The 16405-nt window shown below is 35.0% G+C and overlaps 1 protein-coding gene across 1 annotated transcript in view; it reads right to left on the reverse strand.

The window, feature by feature from the left end:
• The window catches only part of LOC141331679 (ADAMTS-like protein 3), a 102366-nt gene extending 91465 nt beyond the window's left edge, over positions 1-10901 (reverse strand). The window contains exon 1 of the mRNA XM_073836716.1: positions 10815-10901. Within this exon, the coding sequence (XP_073692817.1) occupies positions 10815-10901 (87 nt within the window). The remainder of the gene's footprint in view (positions 1-10814) is intronic.
• Between the last annotated feature and the right edge of the window lie 5504 nt (positions 10902-16405).

Raw genomic sequence — 16405 nt, forward strand, 5'->3', positions numbered from 1 at the left:
GTGAAGGAGGAACCCGAGCAATATCTAGAAACACAGGAATTGGAAACCATCCAGAACACCCCAGAAACTGCATAGAAACATACTGAAAGCCATTCAGAAACCACATAGCAACACCCTGGCAACCACTCATAACATCCCATCATCATGGGGGTTTTGGTTGTTCTAGTACAACTCACATTTTCGTTAGAAAATAAAGTATTTTGGTATTTCCAAATACAGGAATCTTAAAAACTTAAATGAACTAAGAAAGAAAGCAAGAAAAAAAAATTATTAATTAAATTAAATAAAAAATGTATTAAAATAATTGTAAATTCATTTTTTAATCACATTTAACCACCTTTTTATTAATTGAAAATGTTTTCTGTAATATATACTTGATGAAAAAACATCAGCTTATTCCAGTTAGCAACATTTCTAATCTTCATTAAAGTACTAAAAGCCTAAAGCTAAAAATTAATTACACACTTTCTTAAATTAATTAATTTCCATATTTTAAAATATTCATACAAATTTGAAATGTTGCTTTGGCAAATACTGGAATAAGTTGCAGTACTAAAATGGTAAAACTACAACTATAATATATATATTTACAAAATTACATATTTTCTTTAGAAAATCAAGCTCTAAAAAATTAAAATAAAATAAAACAAAGTTAAATTGAAACTTTAAAAACTAATTTAATTAAATGAAATAAAACTTATTTATAGAAATTATAAAAAACTTAAACGTATATATAGAAATTATTAATTATTAATTAATTAAAATTATTAATTATTAATAAGATTAATTATTCTGTTTCCTTAACCCAATGCATTTTTTTATAAAAAAATTTAAAATCTTTAATTTATCATTCTGCTTTCTTAACCCTGTGTAATTTTAAAATGTGTTAATTGAAATAAAGCTGAAATTAAATAAATTATAAATTTTATGTGAAACACTTAAAAAAATAAAATAAATGTTGCTTTGCCAAATACTGCAATAAGTTGCAGTACTAAAATTGTTAAAACTACAACTGTAATATATAAAAAAATTAGACATTTTATTTAGGAAATCAAGTTCATCTTGAAAAATTTACTCAACAATCACCTATAAATGTACTGAAGGAAAAAGCAAGAAAAACAATCAATTCAATTTTAAAAATCATTTCAAATTATTTTAAATTCATCATTCTGTTTTCTTAACCCCATGCATTTCACATTTTATAAAATAAAATAAAACAAATAAATAAAAAAATAATTCCAATTAAAACAGAGAATTAAAATTAAAATCCTCCTGAATTTATCATTCTGCTTTCTTAACCCAATGCATATTTTATATTATTAAAAAAAATTGTTATTCGAAATAAAGCTGAAATGAAATAAAAATACATTTTATATGAAAAAAAAAAAACTTAAAATGAGAAACGTTGCCTTGGCAAATACTGCAAAAATGTGCAGTTCTAAAACGGTTAAAACTGCAAAAAAGAAAAAAAAAATGGTAATTTTGAGATTTGTAATTTTGAAATAAAATAAAATAAAACATGACACTTAAAATAATTAAACTTGAGAAAAAAAAATAATTGAGAAATTAATTGAGAAAATCAAGTTAATTTTGAAAAAATTGTGAAACTTGTGAAACTTGAAATGACTCAGCAATGATTGATAAATGGTAATAAATGAAAGAGCAAGAAAAGCAATCAAATAAAACAAAAATCATTGGTAAACTGAAATATTGAATTGAAATAAATCTGAAATAAACAAAAAATTACAAACATTGCATAAACACCTAAAAATCTGCATTAAAATTATAAATGGTACTAAATGAGAAAGAAAATTTCCAATTAAAATTTCAATTAAAATTATTCTCAATTCATAGTTCTATTTTCTTAACCCAGTGCATTGCCCTTTTTTAATAATTAAAATTCATTGGTAATTGAAGTAAAATAAACTATATAAACTGCACTAAAAGAGAAAGAGAAATTAATTAAAATTCAAAATTCAATTTTAAATCATCCATCATTCTGTTTTCTTAACCGACTTGCATTTTTGCAGAGGGCCGCATTTTGTGATCGAGTTGGGAATTCAACTTCCAGGTCAGTGCAATGCACTTCCTAGCAACAGTAAAGGCAATGTTTGTGTAATTTATTTTGTGGTTGTGTCTGTGATTAAAATCAGTGCAATTTCCTAAGAGACAACGCTCTGAGTCCACTGGAAATGGAGTGTCCAATATTTTGGCCACTGTACTTCCAAGCCCTTGCCAACATTTTTTACTTTACTGCACCCAACTGTAGAACTCAATGTACTTTCTTTAAAGCCATTACTTCTCTAGTACTTCTGGATTATAACTATGCAGCTTTAATGTTGTGTAATACACTTAGTATATAATCCATTTGAGTCTCGATTCAAATACTGCTTTTCTTTTCTAGTCAGAAAGCAATAGCCAGACAGCAAGGTAACTCAGTTTTTTTTTTTTTTTTAACAAAGCCACTGCATTGTTCTGAGAAAAAAAAAAAAAAAAAAACCCAAGCATTTGGTCTATAGAGATATAGAGACGTCTCTCTTGATTTGTCAACACTCGAAACTAAGCTGAAAGTATATTTTGGACAAGAGGTCTCCAGAATATTGTGCGACCTCAAATAACTCCTCTGTGCTTGTCAGTTTAGGTAAAGCCTGTGATTGCCAGGACGGCTCCTTGGGAAAAATCTCGCTTGTAACAAATAACGTGCTTGTTAGATAGATCATGTTTGTTTGTCACTTACGTTCTCTCCTCCAGGAGTACTTTCAAACAAAGATGCAACAAATCACGCTTTGTGTAGCCGAATAGTCACTAGATGAATTACTATAATCAGTTTAATGGACAAAAATACTCTACGGTGGAGGCCAATATTGCAACATTAGGTGAAATGTTAGCATGAGGTTTATGCTGAAAAGCTTTCACCTAATTTAAAAGAGCTAGGAAATGCTGAATTTAGCAAACAAATCACATACTTGCATCCCAAAAAAGATGGGATGATCTAAACAATTCAATCCTTCATTAGATCTTATTTTAATAAATGTAAATGCAATTAAATATTAATAAAACGAATGACTGATTTCTCAAAATGACCAAGACATTGCTCAATGTGTACTTTTGAATTATGAATTAAAGGAAGACTATATGGTATTAATGAACCAGAGCCTGTTCTCTGGCAGACTGCTGTACTCAAGAATGCAGAAAATTAAAACATCATGACTGACATTTGCATACAATCCTTGTATATATACTATTGCATAGCATTAAATCAAATTTTTAACCATTAATCAAACTTAAATCAAACCAAAAGCTCCCTCCACCCACATATTTTGGATTCAAAATGGCAATTTTTGCTGAAAGGCCTCAAGTGTGCAGCACGGACAATAAGTCTCGACATCCAGGACTTTGAAATGTGCCTAAATAAAAAATTTCCTGAGAATTTACTCACCACCATTATGTCATCCAAGATGTTCATGTCTTTCTTCAGTCGCAAAGAAATTACGTTTTTTGAGAAAACATTCCAGGATTTTTCTCCATATAGTGGATTTCAATGGTGCTCAATGGATTGAAGGTTAAAAATGCCATTTCAGTACAGCTTTAAAGGGCTCTACACGATCCCAGCGGAGGAATAAGGGTCTTATCTAGCGAAACCATCGGTTATTTTCTAAAAACAATTTGCAATTTATATACTTTTTAACCTTTAATGCTCGTCTTGTCTAGCTCTGGAATGCGCATGTGTATTCTGTGCGGTTCAATACAGTTAGGGTATGTCGACAAACTCCCATCGCATTTTCTCCTCCAACTTCAAAATCAACCTGTTTACAAAGTGTATGTGCAAGGATGCGCAAAGGTAAAACAGCAATGTAGGATGATTTTGAAGTTGGAGGAGAAAATGAGATTTTGACATACCCTGTCTTGAGGCATACGCCTCGCAGAGCTAGACAAGATGAGCATTTGTGGTTAAAAAGTGTATAAATGTTTTTTTTTTTTTTTTAAGGAATAGTTCACTTTCAGAACAAAAATTTACAGATAATGTACTTTCTTCAGTCGTAAAGAAATTATGTTTTTTGAGGAAAACATTTCAGGATTTCTCTCCATATAGTGGACTTTTATGGTGCCCCCGAGTTTGAACTTCCAAAATGCAGTTTAAATGCAGTTTCAAAGAGCTCTAAATGATCCCAGCTGAGGAAGAAGGGTCTTATCTAGCTAAACAATCGGTTATTTTCTAAAAACATTTACAATTTATATACTTTTTAATCTCTACACAAAGTACACACAGAGCTAGACAAGACGAGCATTTGAGGTTAGAAACACTGTTAGACATTTCTGTAATTTCTACAGTTTTTTACTGTATAGACGTTTTTCCTGAACACGGAAGTAAGTCCGACTCGGAACTGAAAGAATGCTTTGCATTTCCGGTCTGCATTGTTTCTAGTCAAATTAGGGTATATTCCGAGCTAATAAACTGATGTTAAACCTATTAAAATGTTTTTAAAAAGCACATGGCTCCATAGCGCCATCACTTGGCAATGTCGCAATGACCGTCATTTGTCAGTGCCTCACTTTAATGAGTGTGTAGATGACACGAAGCAGCGGACGTTAGCTACATTAAAAACAGATGGACGCTATTTGAATGGGTTCCTATGGAAACCGGAACAGAAAAGCATTCAATCTGACGTTAGAATTCGTAATGGCGGCGCTCATCGTTTACTCAGGAAAAAGGTCTATATCACCCAGTATAATACAGCAAATTCCATTTATAGTAAATAACTGTAATTACCTTTGCATCATGGGAATTTTCTGTGACGTCAAACACCACATACAGAGACTAACTGTATTTTTAAAAATTGCTGTATACTACTGTATTTGCCGAACAACACATACAGAGACTTACAGTATTTTGTAAAATTGCTGTATACTGCTGTATTTTCCGTAACGGCCTCTTTAACGCCACTCCTGACAGGATTTGCCCTGCACTGAGTTTGTCCTTCGTGTCAGAAACAGCGCGAGTGAAACAGCGCGCTTAGAGTATTACTGTACGTCAGAAATATACTGGAACATCAATTTACTGTCCAGCATCTATTGTGGATAGTATCAAGGATTATAATGGGTTCTTTTGTCACGTCGCGCCGCTTGCGTCCGACTGCACGGAACAAACGAGGCAGCGCGGGGGGTTTTCCCCGGGGATGGAACCCGTGAGCGGGAGAGTTCCGGAGAACATCTGCGCTGTGTGTGATTGCACTTTGCGAGAGAATAAGACAAGCAAGAAAGGTAAAACTATATATTTATATGTCTGTTTGTGTGTGCTTTGTCAGATTTTTGCACGAGAGTTTAACCTAGTAACATTACTTGTCAACAGTGCTGTCCTTTCAATTAACAAACGACTGGCATCTTATTAAATTACCGAATTAAAATTACTTTAACGAGCAAGGCTTATCTTATATTAACACTAAGTTAACTAATGTCAAATTTTGTTGAGGAGTTAATGTTAAGCTAGGTTAAACAAAGGTTTTATGACTAGCTGCCTTTCTAGTTTTAGCATTTGATTTAAAAAAAATGGAATTTAATATTTACTGCATTTTCTGTGTGTGTTTTTAAAGGCAACTCAAATGAAGCTTCACAAAGGACAGGAGCAAGCCAGCCACATTGAGATGATTCATGCTAAGGGATGAATTATCTTCACAATGATTTTGAGAGGTTTGTGTATTCCATATGTTATATATGCAGTATTTAAATAAAGAATTTGATATTTTGTATTAATTGTGTTTGTTTGAATTGAATGTCAGTAGTACCCTAAATTAATTAAATTAAATTAAAATTAATTCTATACAAAAATGCTAAAATCGAATATACTCTATATTCAAATAAATGAATTACAATAGTAAACTGTAGTACATTATACAGTACCTTACTGTATAACCGAGTACCCGAGTTGGGTACTGTAAAATTTAATTACAGTAACTCACTGGCAACAGTGAAGTATATGAATTATAATTATTTTTTTTTATTTTTTCGAAAATAACCGATTGTTTTGTGTGACGACCTATGTGCGTCATCCCTGAGTTGAACTGGAATTGTGCCGCCTTCCAAAGGAGCTTTTGGTGGGCGTGCTTATCGAGGACACCTGCTGTTGGTTTCCAGTCTCTTCTCTTAAAAAGGGCCTTATGACAATTGACTGCGGGTGCGGCTGCATTTTGGACTTTGCTTCGTTTGTTTTCTGTTTATGCTTTTGCATCCCACATTACTACAGTCCATCACACTTGATGCATTCACCTAAATTTACACCACTGATTCCTGACAATCTCATGTTACATCGTTTTTTTCTGTATAGTTCTCTTTTGTCAATAAATTTAGCATATTTTTGGCACTTTTGTATGTGTCCCTGTCTTTGTTACGTCCTTTTGAGCCATGGGGCGTAACAAATGGGGGCTCGTCGTTTTTTGTTTGATAGTTTGCGAATGATTGAAATATTTGATAAGCTCATTTGTTTCGTCGATTTTTTGCTTTCGATTTCATTCATTCGTTTGAATGCAGTTTGAGACGGTTGTTTGCTCATGACGTTTTGAGGGAAATCCTATTTGAATAATTTAACGTCACGGCGCAATTTAATTAGATAAGATAAGACCCTTCTTTCCCCAGCTGTGATCGTTTAGAGCCCCTTGAAGCTGCATTTTAAAAGTTCAAACTCGGGGGCACCATAGAAGTCCACTATATGGAGAGAAATCCTGAAATGTTTTCCTCAAAAAAACATAATTTCACATAAAAAGTGCATGGAAACAGCTAATGAAGTGACTGGAGCTGAATAACGACAGCATAATTTTGCTATACACTCTTAACAAATAGAGGTGCTTTTAAGGGTTCTTCACAGCGATGCCATATAAGAACCATTTTTGGTTCCACAAAGAACCATTCAGTCAAAGGTTCTTTAAAGAACCATCTCTTTTTTACCTTTTTATAATCTGAAGAACCCTCTTTAGCCACAAAGAACCTTTTGTGAAACTGAAAGGTACTTCAGATGTTAAGGTTCTTTATGGAGCCATTTAGACAAAAAAGGTTCTTCTATGGCATCGTGAAGCACCGTTATTTTTAAGAGTGTAGCTGTATTTTGAATTCAAGTAATTTTTTGAATTCTGTTTATTACTGTGAAGGAGCTTTCCAACAATCTCCACTGTATAAAGAGCTGTAAAAATAACGGTGACTTGAATTGACAATTACACATAATCAAGAGCAATTAGCTTCCGCTATTCCTAAACTCACTAGCCTCCAACTTGGAAAAAGGGCTCACAAGTTTTGCAACGTGTGCTCACTGTGTAAATAAAATAATCACCACTAGACTTGATGGAGGGCATTATACCATGTCCATCTTCATCAGTTGCCATACCACAGTAAACATATTTAGCGCAAACATAACAAATCAGATTTGAAAAATGGAGCCTGCTTTTTGCCTAAAGCGTATTGTTGTCTCAGAGAAAAAAAATGCAAATTTCAGTTTACCTCAATTTGTTCTGCCAAAACAAATCACACAAACGTACAGGAAAAATACTGCTAAATGTAAACACTTGCTAACGGTAGCTTATCCTGATTGTCTATCATGACCAAGCGTTCACCCAAAATATACAAGCATATTACTCCAAATGGGGAGGTGGTTTTGCGGTAAGTTGCTGATTTACTTGGGAAAGCTGTTTCCTGTAGTGCAACTGGTAAAATAGCATTGATGAGTGTTTAAAAGTAGCAGTGTATTCTGCATTTATAAGCAACATTTTGCCAGCATGATTGGAAAAAGTTGTTTTCCTGTTACAACAAGATCCACCAACATGTTTGTTTATAACCATTTAGGACTGTTTTCACTTGTAAACGGCTTGATCTGTGCATACTTCTCTCCTGAGTCAGACAAGATGACCTTTTCACTGATGAAAGCAATATTATGGATAGAGGACTCATAATTTAGTGAGTTTTTTTTAACAAACCCATAGCTTTTTACTTCAGAAGATGTTAACTGATAGAATGGAGTGGAGTGGATCATTCTGATGTTTTTATAAGCTGTTTGGACTCTCATTCTGACGGCACCCATTCACTGTAGAGGATCCATTGGTGAGCATGTGATGTAATGCTACATTTCTCCAAATCGAAGAAGAAACAAACTCATCCATCTTAGATGACCTGAGGATGACTGTACTTTCAGCAAATTCTCATTTTTGGGCGAACCATGCTTGCAGTTTTGGCCTGCAAACTTGCATAAAGCAAGTCTGACCTATGTCGCTTTGGATTGAAGCATCTCCCAAATGAACATAAACATAGACGTCCTATATAGCCACAGACACACACATACACTCAAACACACAGTGGCTGGCCTGGTCAGACAGTGAGTGGGTGTGAGAAGGTGATAAGCGTCTCTTCGGCTTGAGACTCTCCAGTGGGACCTGACCTCCTCCAAGTCTCCCACAGACCACCAGTGGAATTCACTCATCAATCATATCTCTCCTAGCTCCAGATGCATGTGCATGTGGGGGCGACGGATGGATCAACAGGTCCATGAGATTCTTGTCAAACTTTGGATGGAAAACAGCGGCGTTCAGGGACTCGGCTAAACAACACTTTAACATCTGGGTGAGCTGGCTGCCGAACACAGGGGGGAGAAAAGAGGGTGGGAGAGGTTTGGAGGGGAGTTTAAAGGAATAGTTGACCCAAAATGAAAAATCTGTCATTATCTACTCACCAACATGTCGTTCAAATTCACTTGTTTTTTTTGTTTTTTTGCGGAACACAAAGGGCTTTTCACATTTGAAAAATTAGCAGTTTACAGTGGTCCTGTCATGCTTTTTTCACTTTTTCAACTGCAGTTAGCGTTACAAAATTCACAAAAAAACAAAAATTTCACTACATGATTACCGTGGCCCAAAGAATTCATGATAGCGAAATATTGCAATATCTAGAGAAATCTTGTAAATTAACAAAAAAATGAATGAAGTGTATACACACACACACACACACACACACACACACACACACACACATACATATATATATATATATATGTGACCCTGGACCACAAAACCAGTCATAAGGTTAAATTTTACAAACCTGAGATGTATATATAATATGAAAGCTCAGTAAATAAGCTTTTTATTGATGTGTGGTTTGTTAGGATAGGACAATATTTGGCCGAGATACATCTATTTGAAAATCTGGAATCTGAGGGTGCAAAAAAATCAAAATCCTGAGAAAATCACCTTTAAAGTTCTCCAAATTAAGTTCTTAACAATGCATATTACTAATCAAAAATTACATTTTGTTACATTTACAGTAGGAATTTAAAAAAAAAATCTTTATGGAACATGATCTTTACTTAATTTCCTAATGATTTTTGGCATAAAAGAAAAATCAATAATTTTGACCCATGCAATGTATTTTTGGCTATTGCTACAAACATACCCCAGCGACTTAAGACTGGTTTTGTTGTCCAGGGTCACATATATATATATATATATATATATATATATATAGAGAGAGAGAGAGAGAGAGAGAGAGAGAGAGAGAGAGAGAGAGAGAGAGAGAGAGAGACAGAGAGAGAGAGAGAGAGAGAGAGAGAGAGAGAGAGAGAAAATACATTATACTAGGCATACCCTCAACTAAAGATTTTTCTGGTCGACTAGTAGTCGTTCATTTTAAGCATTAGTTGACTATTAGTCGCACGTATATTGATAAACCATATAAATAATAATAATAATGAGCATTTAATTGCCTACATAGCCTAATAAGCACTCAAGCACACACAAAAAAAGCTTGCCACAGCGCACCGGGAGATATAATAATTATGACTCTTTATTGGAAAAACAGTAAGGAGGCTGCATTAATTTTAATAATTTGTTAATAAACTAGTGCTTTCTTTGTTTTCAGCTCAAGAGATGAGGTCGGCGACACTGACTCGTCATCTCCACAGTAGTGATGCACCTGTATGAGTGTTTCATTCGGATTACATAATCTGAGAATATTTGTTTTCTATTTAAATTGGTTCATTTAAAAGTAGACATTTCACTCTCTATAAATATATTTCATGTCTGTAAGGCAAGTATACACAGAGTTTCGAAGCTTCCCGCTCAAGTTCACAGAGACTGAGACAACAGAAAGTGAATCTTGTTTGCTTTCATTATTTTACAAAAGCACAATGTTTCGTTGTTATTGTGTGCACACAAATAAACAAGTCTTTACAGATTTGAAAGATGTATTACTCTTATCTGTGTGACCAAAAATGAGTATTTTAAGAGCAAGTGACCGCACCGGCACCAACTGTTCAGCTTCCACACTCTGCACAGACAAGTCAATAGCACACATTTCTAGGTTGACATTAGATTGAGCTGCCATATAAAGTTGCTACTACTTACATATTTCAGATGAAAAGCCATATTCGAGGTCGACAAATGATAGTGAGCGTTTGGATGTCCTGCTCATGTACTATAAAACCACATAGACCAGCCGCTAACGATCTGTCCATCACAGACTTCGTGACTTTGCCACTTACTGTGGATTTAACGAAATTAAGTCTTTGTAAAGAGCATAAAACCACCCCTTTAAACCAGACTAAGCTACTGTGGTGGTTTTACTCTGCTGAAAAAGACCCCAGCTAAAACCAGCCTAAGATGATTGGCTGGTCTTAGCTGGTTTAGGCAGGAAGTAGCTGGTTTTAGCTGGTCTCCGAGCCTGACCAGCTAAAAAAGTGGCCAAAACCCATCTAAAACCAGCCTGCTGACCAGCTAAAACGAGCCAACCAGCATTTTTTTTTTCAGCAGGGTAGCTAGTTTAGATTGGTCTAGCTGGTCTCTCACCTTGATCTTAACTGATGTAAGCATCATTTCTCGCAACAGACAAGACATGAGCAGAAACTGCTGCAGGTTAGGAGACCAGCAAACCATCGTACATTGGTTTAATCTCTCTTTTTCTTCTTTTTCAATGTTCATACAGTGCTTCGCACTTGGAAAGCAATTATCTTGGTAATTATTCATGTTTCAAGATTTCACACTGTGCTGGAGAAACAAGCATATAACTTCTGGATCCATCGGTCTGAACTCAACGGATTTTTGGTTAAATGTCTGAAATACGTTCTGTGGTGAACACTAGATATTTTCATGTTTTATTCTACAACATAAAATACATCAGTAATACCCTCCTTGTAATTTTTTTAAAGCCTTCCCTGCATATGCTGGTTAGGCCTGCTTTGAAGCATGGCAGCTAGTTTAAGCTGGTCCTTAGCTTGTTTTGTTGGTCACAGAGCCTTATTTTCTAAAATAACACAAAAGCCAATGGAAAAATCATATTTGTTTTTTGCCGAGGGAACCAGGGTGATGCAAACCTCTGGGTCGGCCTACAGTTAAATGTTGCTTTAAAAGTGAATGTTTTTAAGCCCTAAAAGGAGATCCAAGAGGCTTTTTTTAATGCAAAAAAGCAGATGTCAAGATCCAAAATTACCATAAAAGTGTCCATTAGATACATGCACTAATATGGACCTTAGTCACACTTCCAAGTCTTCTGGAGCCAACTGATTACTTCATGTGAAGAAAAAGACAAGTCATTAAAACAGAATTTTCCTGTTTGGATGAACTATTCATTTCAGGATTAAAAGGGTTAAGAAAAACATGGAAGGCTTTCAAGAAAGCCAATGGTTAACGTGAATCGAACCCACTCTTATCAAAATCTTTATCGGTGGGAATGATATCATTCCAATAGCCTCGAAGAGCACGCTCTTCCAAGTCACTCTGCGAAAATCTCTTTCCGCTCTTTTGACTCTCTTTTTCAGACGTTTGCTTGCAATTTCTTCCAAGGGGGCTGGTTACTCTAACAAGCTGTGACAAACACAATTGCGTTCTGCTAGTGATGTGAAGATCAAAGTTGTCAGGGAAGTGAGCCATATGGCCAACGCATGCACGGCCTCCAACTCTCAACATAATCAGCCACTGTCTGATCTTCTGCACGAGACAGAAATTGAAGCCAAATGTTTGGAGGTGTTCAGCAAAAGCGTGAAATTTTCCTAATGCAAAACACAATGTTTGATATTCCCTGCTTAATAGATGTGTCTATACTATAGGGCTTCTAGAACAGTGCATGTTTTTATGTTCAGTTTATAATCAACAAGACCAAGTTTAACTATTTACATACAGTTGAGGCCAAAAGTTTATACACACTTTGCAGAATGTTCATGAGTCCCTTATTTGTCCTAAACAGTCCTGAAACTGCCCGCTGTTCTTCAGAAAAATCCTTCAGATCCCACAAATTCTTCGGTTTTTCAGCATTTTTGTGTATTTAAACCCTTTCCAACAATGACTGTATGATTTTGAGATCTATCTTTTCACACTGAGGACAACTGAGGGACTCATATGCAACTATTACAGAAGGTTCAAACGCTCACTGATGATCCAGAAGGACACACAATGCATTAAGAGCCTTTTGAACAGAATAAGAATGTGTTCATTATTCTTATTTTGCCTAAATATCATGGTTTTTCATTTAGTACTGCCCTTCAGAAGCTACAAAAGATACTTACATGTTTCCCAGAAGACAAAAAAGTTAAATTTACCCTGATCTTTAAATTCCAAAAGTTTTCACCCCCAGCTTTTAATCCTCAGTGTGAAAAGATGGATCTCAAAATCCAAAAATTTGTTGGAAAGGGTTTAAATGCACAAAAATGCTGAAAAACCAAAGAATTTCTGAGACCTAAAAGTTTTTTTCTGAAGAACAGAAGGCAGTTTAACTGTTCAGGACAAACAAGGGACTCATGAACAACTATAACTAACGAAAAAAACAAAAAAAACAAAAAAAAAAAACAGGAACATGTAAAAACAGAATCAAGCACGTGTAAACTTTTGAGCAGGGTCATTTTTATAAAATATTAAAAAACTACAAAATCAACTTTTGACACTGTAACTCCCATGTAACTCAAGACACCTTGTACCAAACTGCGAATGCATCTTTTATGCATAAGACAAGAATCCCAGAATGCATTATGATTATAATTTTGCAAAAGATTTCTATTTAAAATAAATGTTGTTCTTTTGAACATTATATTTATTATATGTGACCCTGGACCACAAAACCAGTCTTAAGTCGCTGGGGTATATTTGTAGCAATAGCCAAAAATACATTGTATGGGTCAAAATTATTGATTTTTCTTTTATGTCAAAAATCATTAGGAAATTAAGTAAAGATCATGTTCCATTAAGATTTTTTGTAAAATTCCTACTGTAAACCTATCAAAATGTAATTTTTGATTAGTAATATGCATTGTTAAGGACTTAATTTGGACAACTTTAAAGGTGATTTTCTCAGTATTTTGATTTTTTTGCAGCCTCAGATTCCAGATTTTCAAATAGATGTATCTTGGCCAAATATTGTCCTATCCTAACAAACTATACATCAATAGAAAGCTTATTTATTGAGCTTTCATATGAAGTATATATCTCAGTTTTGTAAAATTTAACCTTATGACTGGTTTTGTGGTCCAGGGTCACATATGTATCTCAGTTTCACAAAAATACAACTGTTTTAACATAAGAAATGTTTCTTGATGAGAATATTATCAGCATATTAGAATGATTTCTGAAGGATCAAGTCAAACAAAATAATGAATCTATCGTTTTGTTTTGTGCCTGTAAAGGTCCAATTTTAAATCATCACTAGGCATTTAGATACGATGTCGCAGCTGCTATATGAAATCAGTAAAAGGCAGAAAATAAGTGAGAAAATAAAAGCATTGGCAACAGATGTATTGCTGACGAGGGAAGATAAAATGATAAGGTGTCTGCAGCTTTCTCCTCTCGTAATTACAGGATGTTTGAAATGAGAAATACCAGACACGTTGATCCCATTCTCCTGTGAGCCACTTGTCTCTGACAGCCTGTTCTCAGCATCGCTATACGAGACTGCAGAGGTGATACACAGTCAGTCTCTTAGCGAGAGACACAGACAGACCGGATGAAAGACAGACAAGCAGAGTGATAAAGAAAAAAAACAAAGCCAGAGATAAAAAAAAAAAAAACTCTCTGTTCCACACTCTAGTGAGCTGCCTATAGCCGTTTACTGCCTGACCTTGCAGAATCTGCAAAATGTTAATTATTTGATCAAAATAAGAGGGATCATACAAAATGCATGTTATTTTTTTAATTAGTACTGACCTGAATAAGATACTTCACATAAAAGACGTTTACATATAGTCCACAAGAGAAAATGATAATTTGAATGTATAAAAATTACCCTGTTCAAAAGTTTACATACACTTGATTCTTAATACTGTTTTGTTGCCTGAATGATCCTCAGCTGTTTGTTTTTGTTTAGTTATAGTTGTTCATGAGTTCCTTGTTTGTCCTGAACAGTTAAACTGCCTGCTGTTCTTCAGAAAAATCCTTCAGGTCCCACAAATTCTTTGGTTTTTCAACATTTTTGTGCATTTTAACTCTTTCCAATAACGACTGTATGATTTTGAGATCAATCTTTTCACACCGAGGACAACTGAGGGACTCATATGCAACTATTACAGAAGGTTCAAACGCTCACTGATGCTTCCGAAGGAAAAATAATGCATTAAGAGCTGGGGGTGAAAACTTTTGGAATTTGAAGATCAGGGTAAATTTAACTTATTTTGTATTTTGGGAAACATGTACCGGTAAGTATCTTCTGTAGCTTCTGAAGGGCAGTACTAATTGAAAAAAAAAAAGATATTTAGGCAAAATAAGAAAAATGTACACATCCTCATTCCATTCAAAAGTTTTCACCCCCTGGCTCTTAATGAATCGTTTTTCCTTCTGGAGCATCAGTGCGTGTTTGAACCCTCTGTAATAGTTGCATATGAGTCCCTCAGTTGTCCTCAGTGTGAAAAGATGGATCTCAAAATCAAACAGTCATTGTTGGAAAGGGTGCAAATACACAGAAATGCTGAAAAACCGAAGAATTTGTGGGACCTGAAGGACTTTTCTGAAGAACAGCAAGCAGTTTAACTGTTCAGGACAAACAAGGGACTCATGAACAACTATCACTAAGCAAAAAAAAAAAACACAGCTGTGGATCATTCAGGTAACAACACAGTATTAAGAATCAAGTGTATGTAAACTTTTGACCAAGGTGATTTTTATAAATTGAACTATTATTTTCTATGTAAGCATCTTTTATGTGAAATATCTTATTCAAGTCAGTACTAATTAAAAAATAACATGCAATTAGTATGACCCCTTTTATTTTGGTCAATTAACATTTTGCAGATTCTGCAAGGTTTATATAAACTTTTGACTTTAACGGTAAAATGCATGAGAGAGTTTAAACAGTTAAACAGAGTCTGAACTGACATTCATGCTTTATATTTTGGACTAGAAATGAAAATGGTTCATTTCTAAGGTTTTTGCATTTATGTTACATTATTAGTGATCTTTATAGATATTTTATAGATGTTTTCAGCACTTCATACACATAATTTTCACTCAGAAATATACAAAATTTCACAAATAATCACAAGCAACACTGAATTAAATATAACATTTTAAAGCATTTTAAAGTAATATACCCCAACAATCTTTGTTTTATTTACTACTTCAAAAAGTCACTTTCCAGTGCATGCAAGAAGAACATTATCTAGCCTTATTTGCTACACTATTACGTTCTTCAGTTCAGGGCTTCAGACCAAACAGCACATACGAGGCATAGTTTTGGTTTGGTGAAGGGCGTCTTATGTTCCCTTTTGAAAGCTACAGTCGATGCTGCGCTGCTAAGCGCATTGGGAACGTCTTTAGAAGTGACCAGCTGTGAATATTGTATGTAAAACGTCAATAAAATTGACTAAACGGCAGTATAGCCTCGGTTGGTGACGTCACAGGAGCGCACGCGCACGAGGCTATAAATAGATGAGCCACAGGTGCATCGTCAGGTCTTTTGTCTTCAGAGATCACTCTGTGTGTTGTGTGCGTCGGAAAACTCTCTCTCTTACTCATCCTTGATTTTGTTAGGAGTTAGTTTGACTAAGCAGAACGCAGAAACTTCACTCTTTTTCTCACTTTTCTCTCTTCTTATTTTAAGAGTTTAAAAAGAAGAAAAAGAGCATCATGAGTCAACAAGCAGGTAAGCGTTGTGTTCCTCCATGCTCGCGTCCCATGACCGAGATGGATACACACGATTATTGCTTTGTTTGTTTGGGAGCACGCGGTCATGGCGATAGAGGAGGGCGGGTGTGAGCATTGCGACCTGTTAACTGTCAAGATGCTTCGCACTCGTCTTAATTATTTCCAGTCCGCACCTGCATTTCAATCGTGGGGCTCTCGCATGGATTTGCTTGACGAGCAAGAGACGGGTTCGTCCCTTTCGCTTGCTGCGTCACCAAATCCTGACATTCCTTCTCGTGATCTCGAAGCGCGCTTCGGTGCTTCTTCGGTTCACGGAGGGG

This window comes from Garra rufa, chromosome 3 (genome assembly GCF_049309525.1).
Source record: "Garra rufa chromosome 3, GarRuf1.0, whole genome shotgun sequence".
In the NCBI taxonomy this organism is placed as follows: Eukaryota; Metazoa; Chordata; class Actinopteri; order Cypriniformes; family Cyprinidae; genus Garra; species Garra rufa.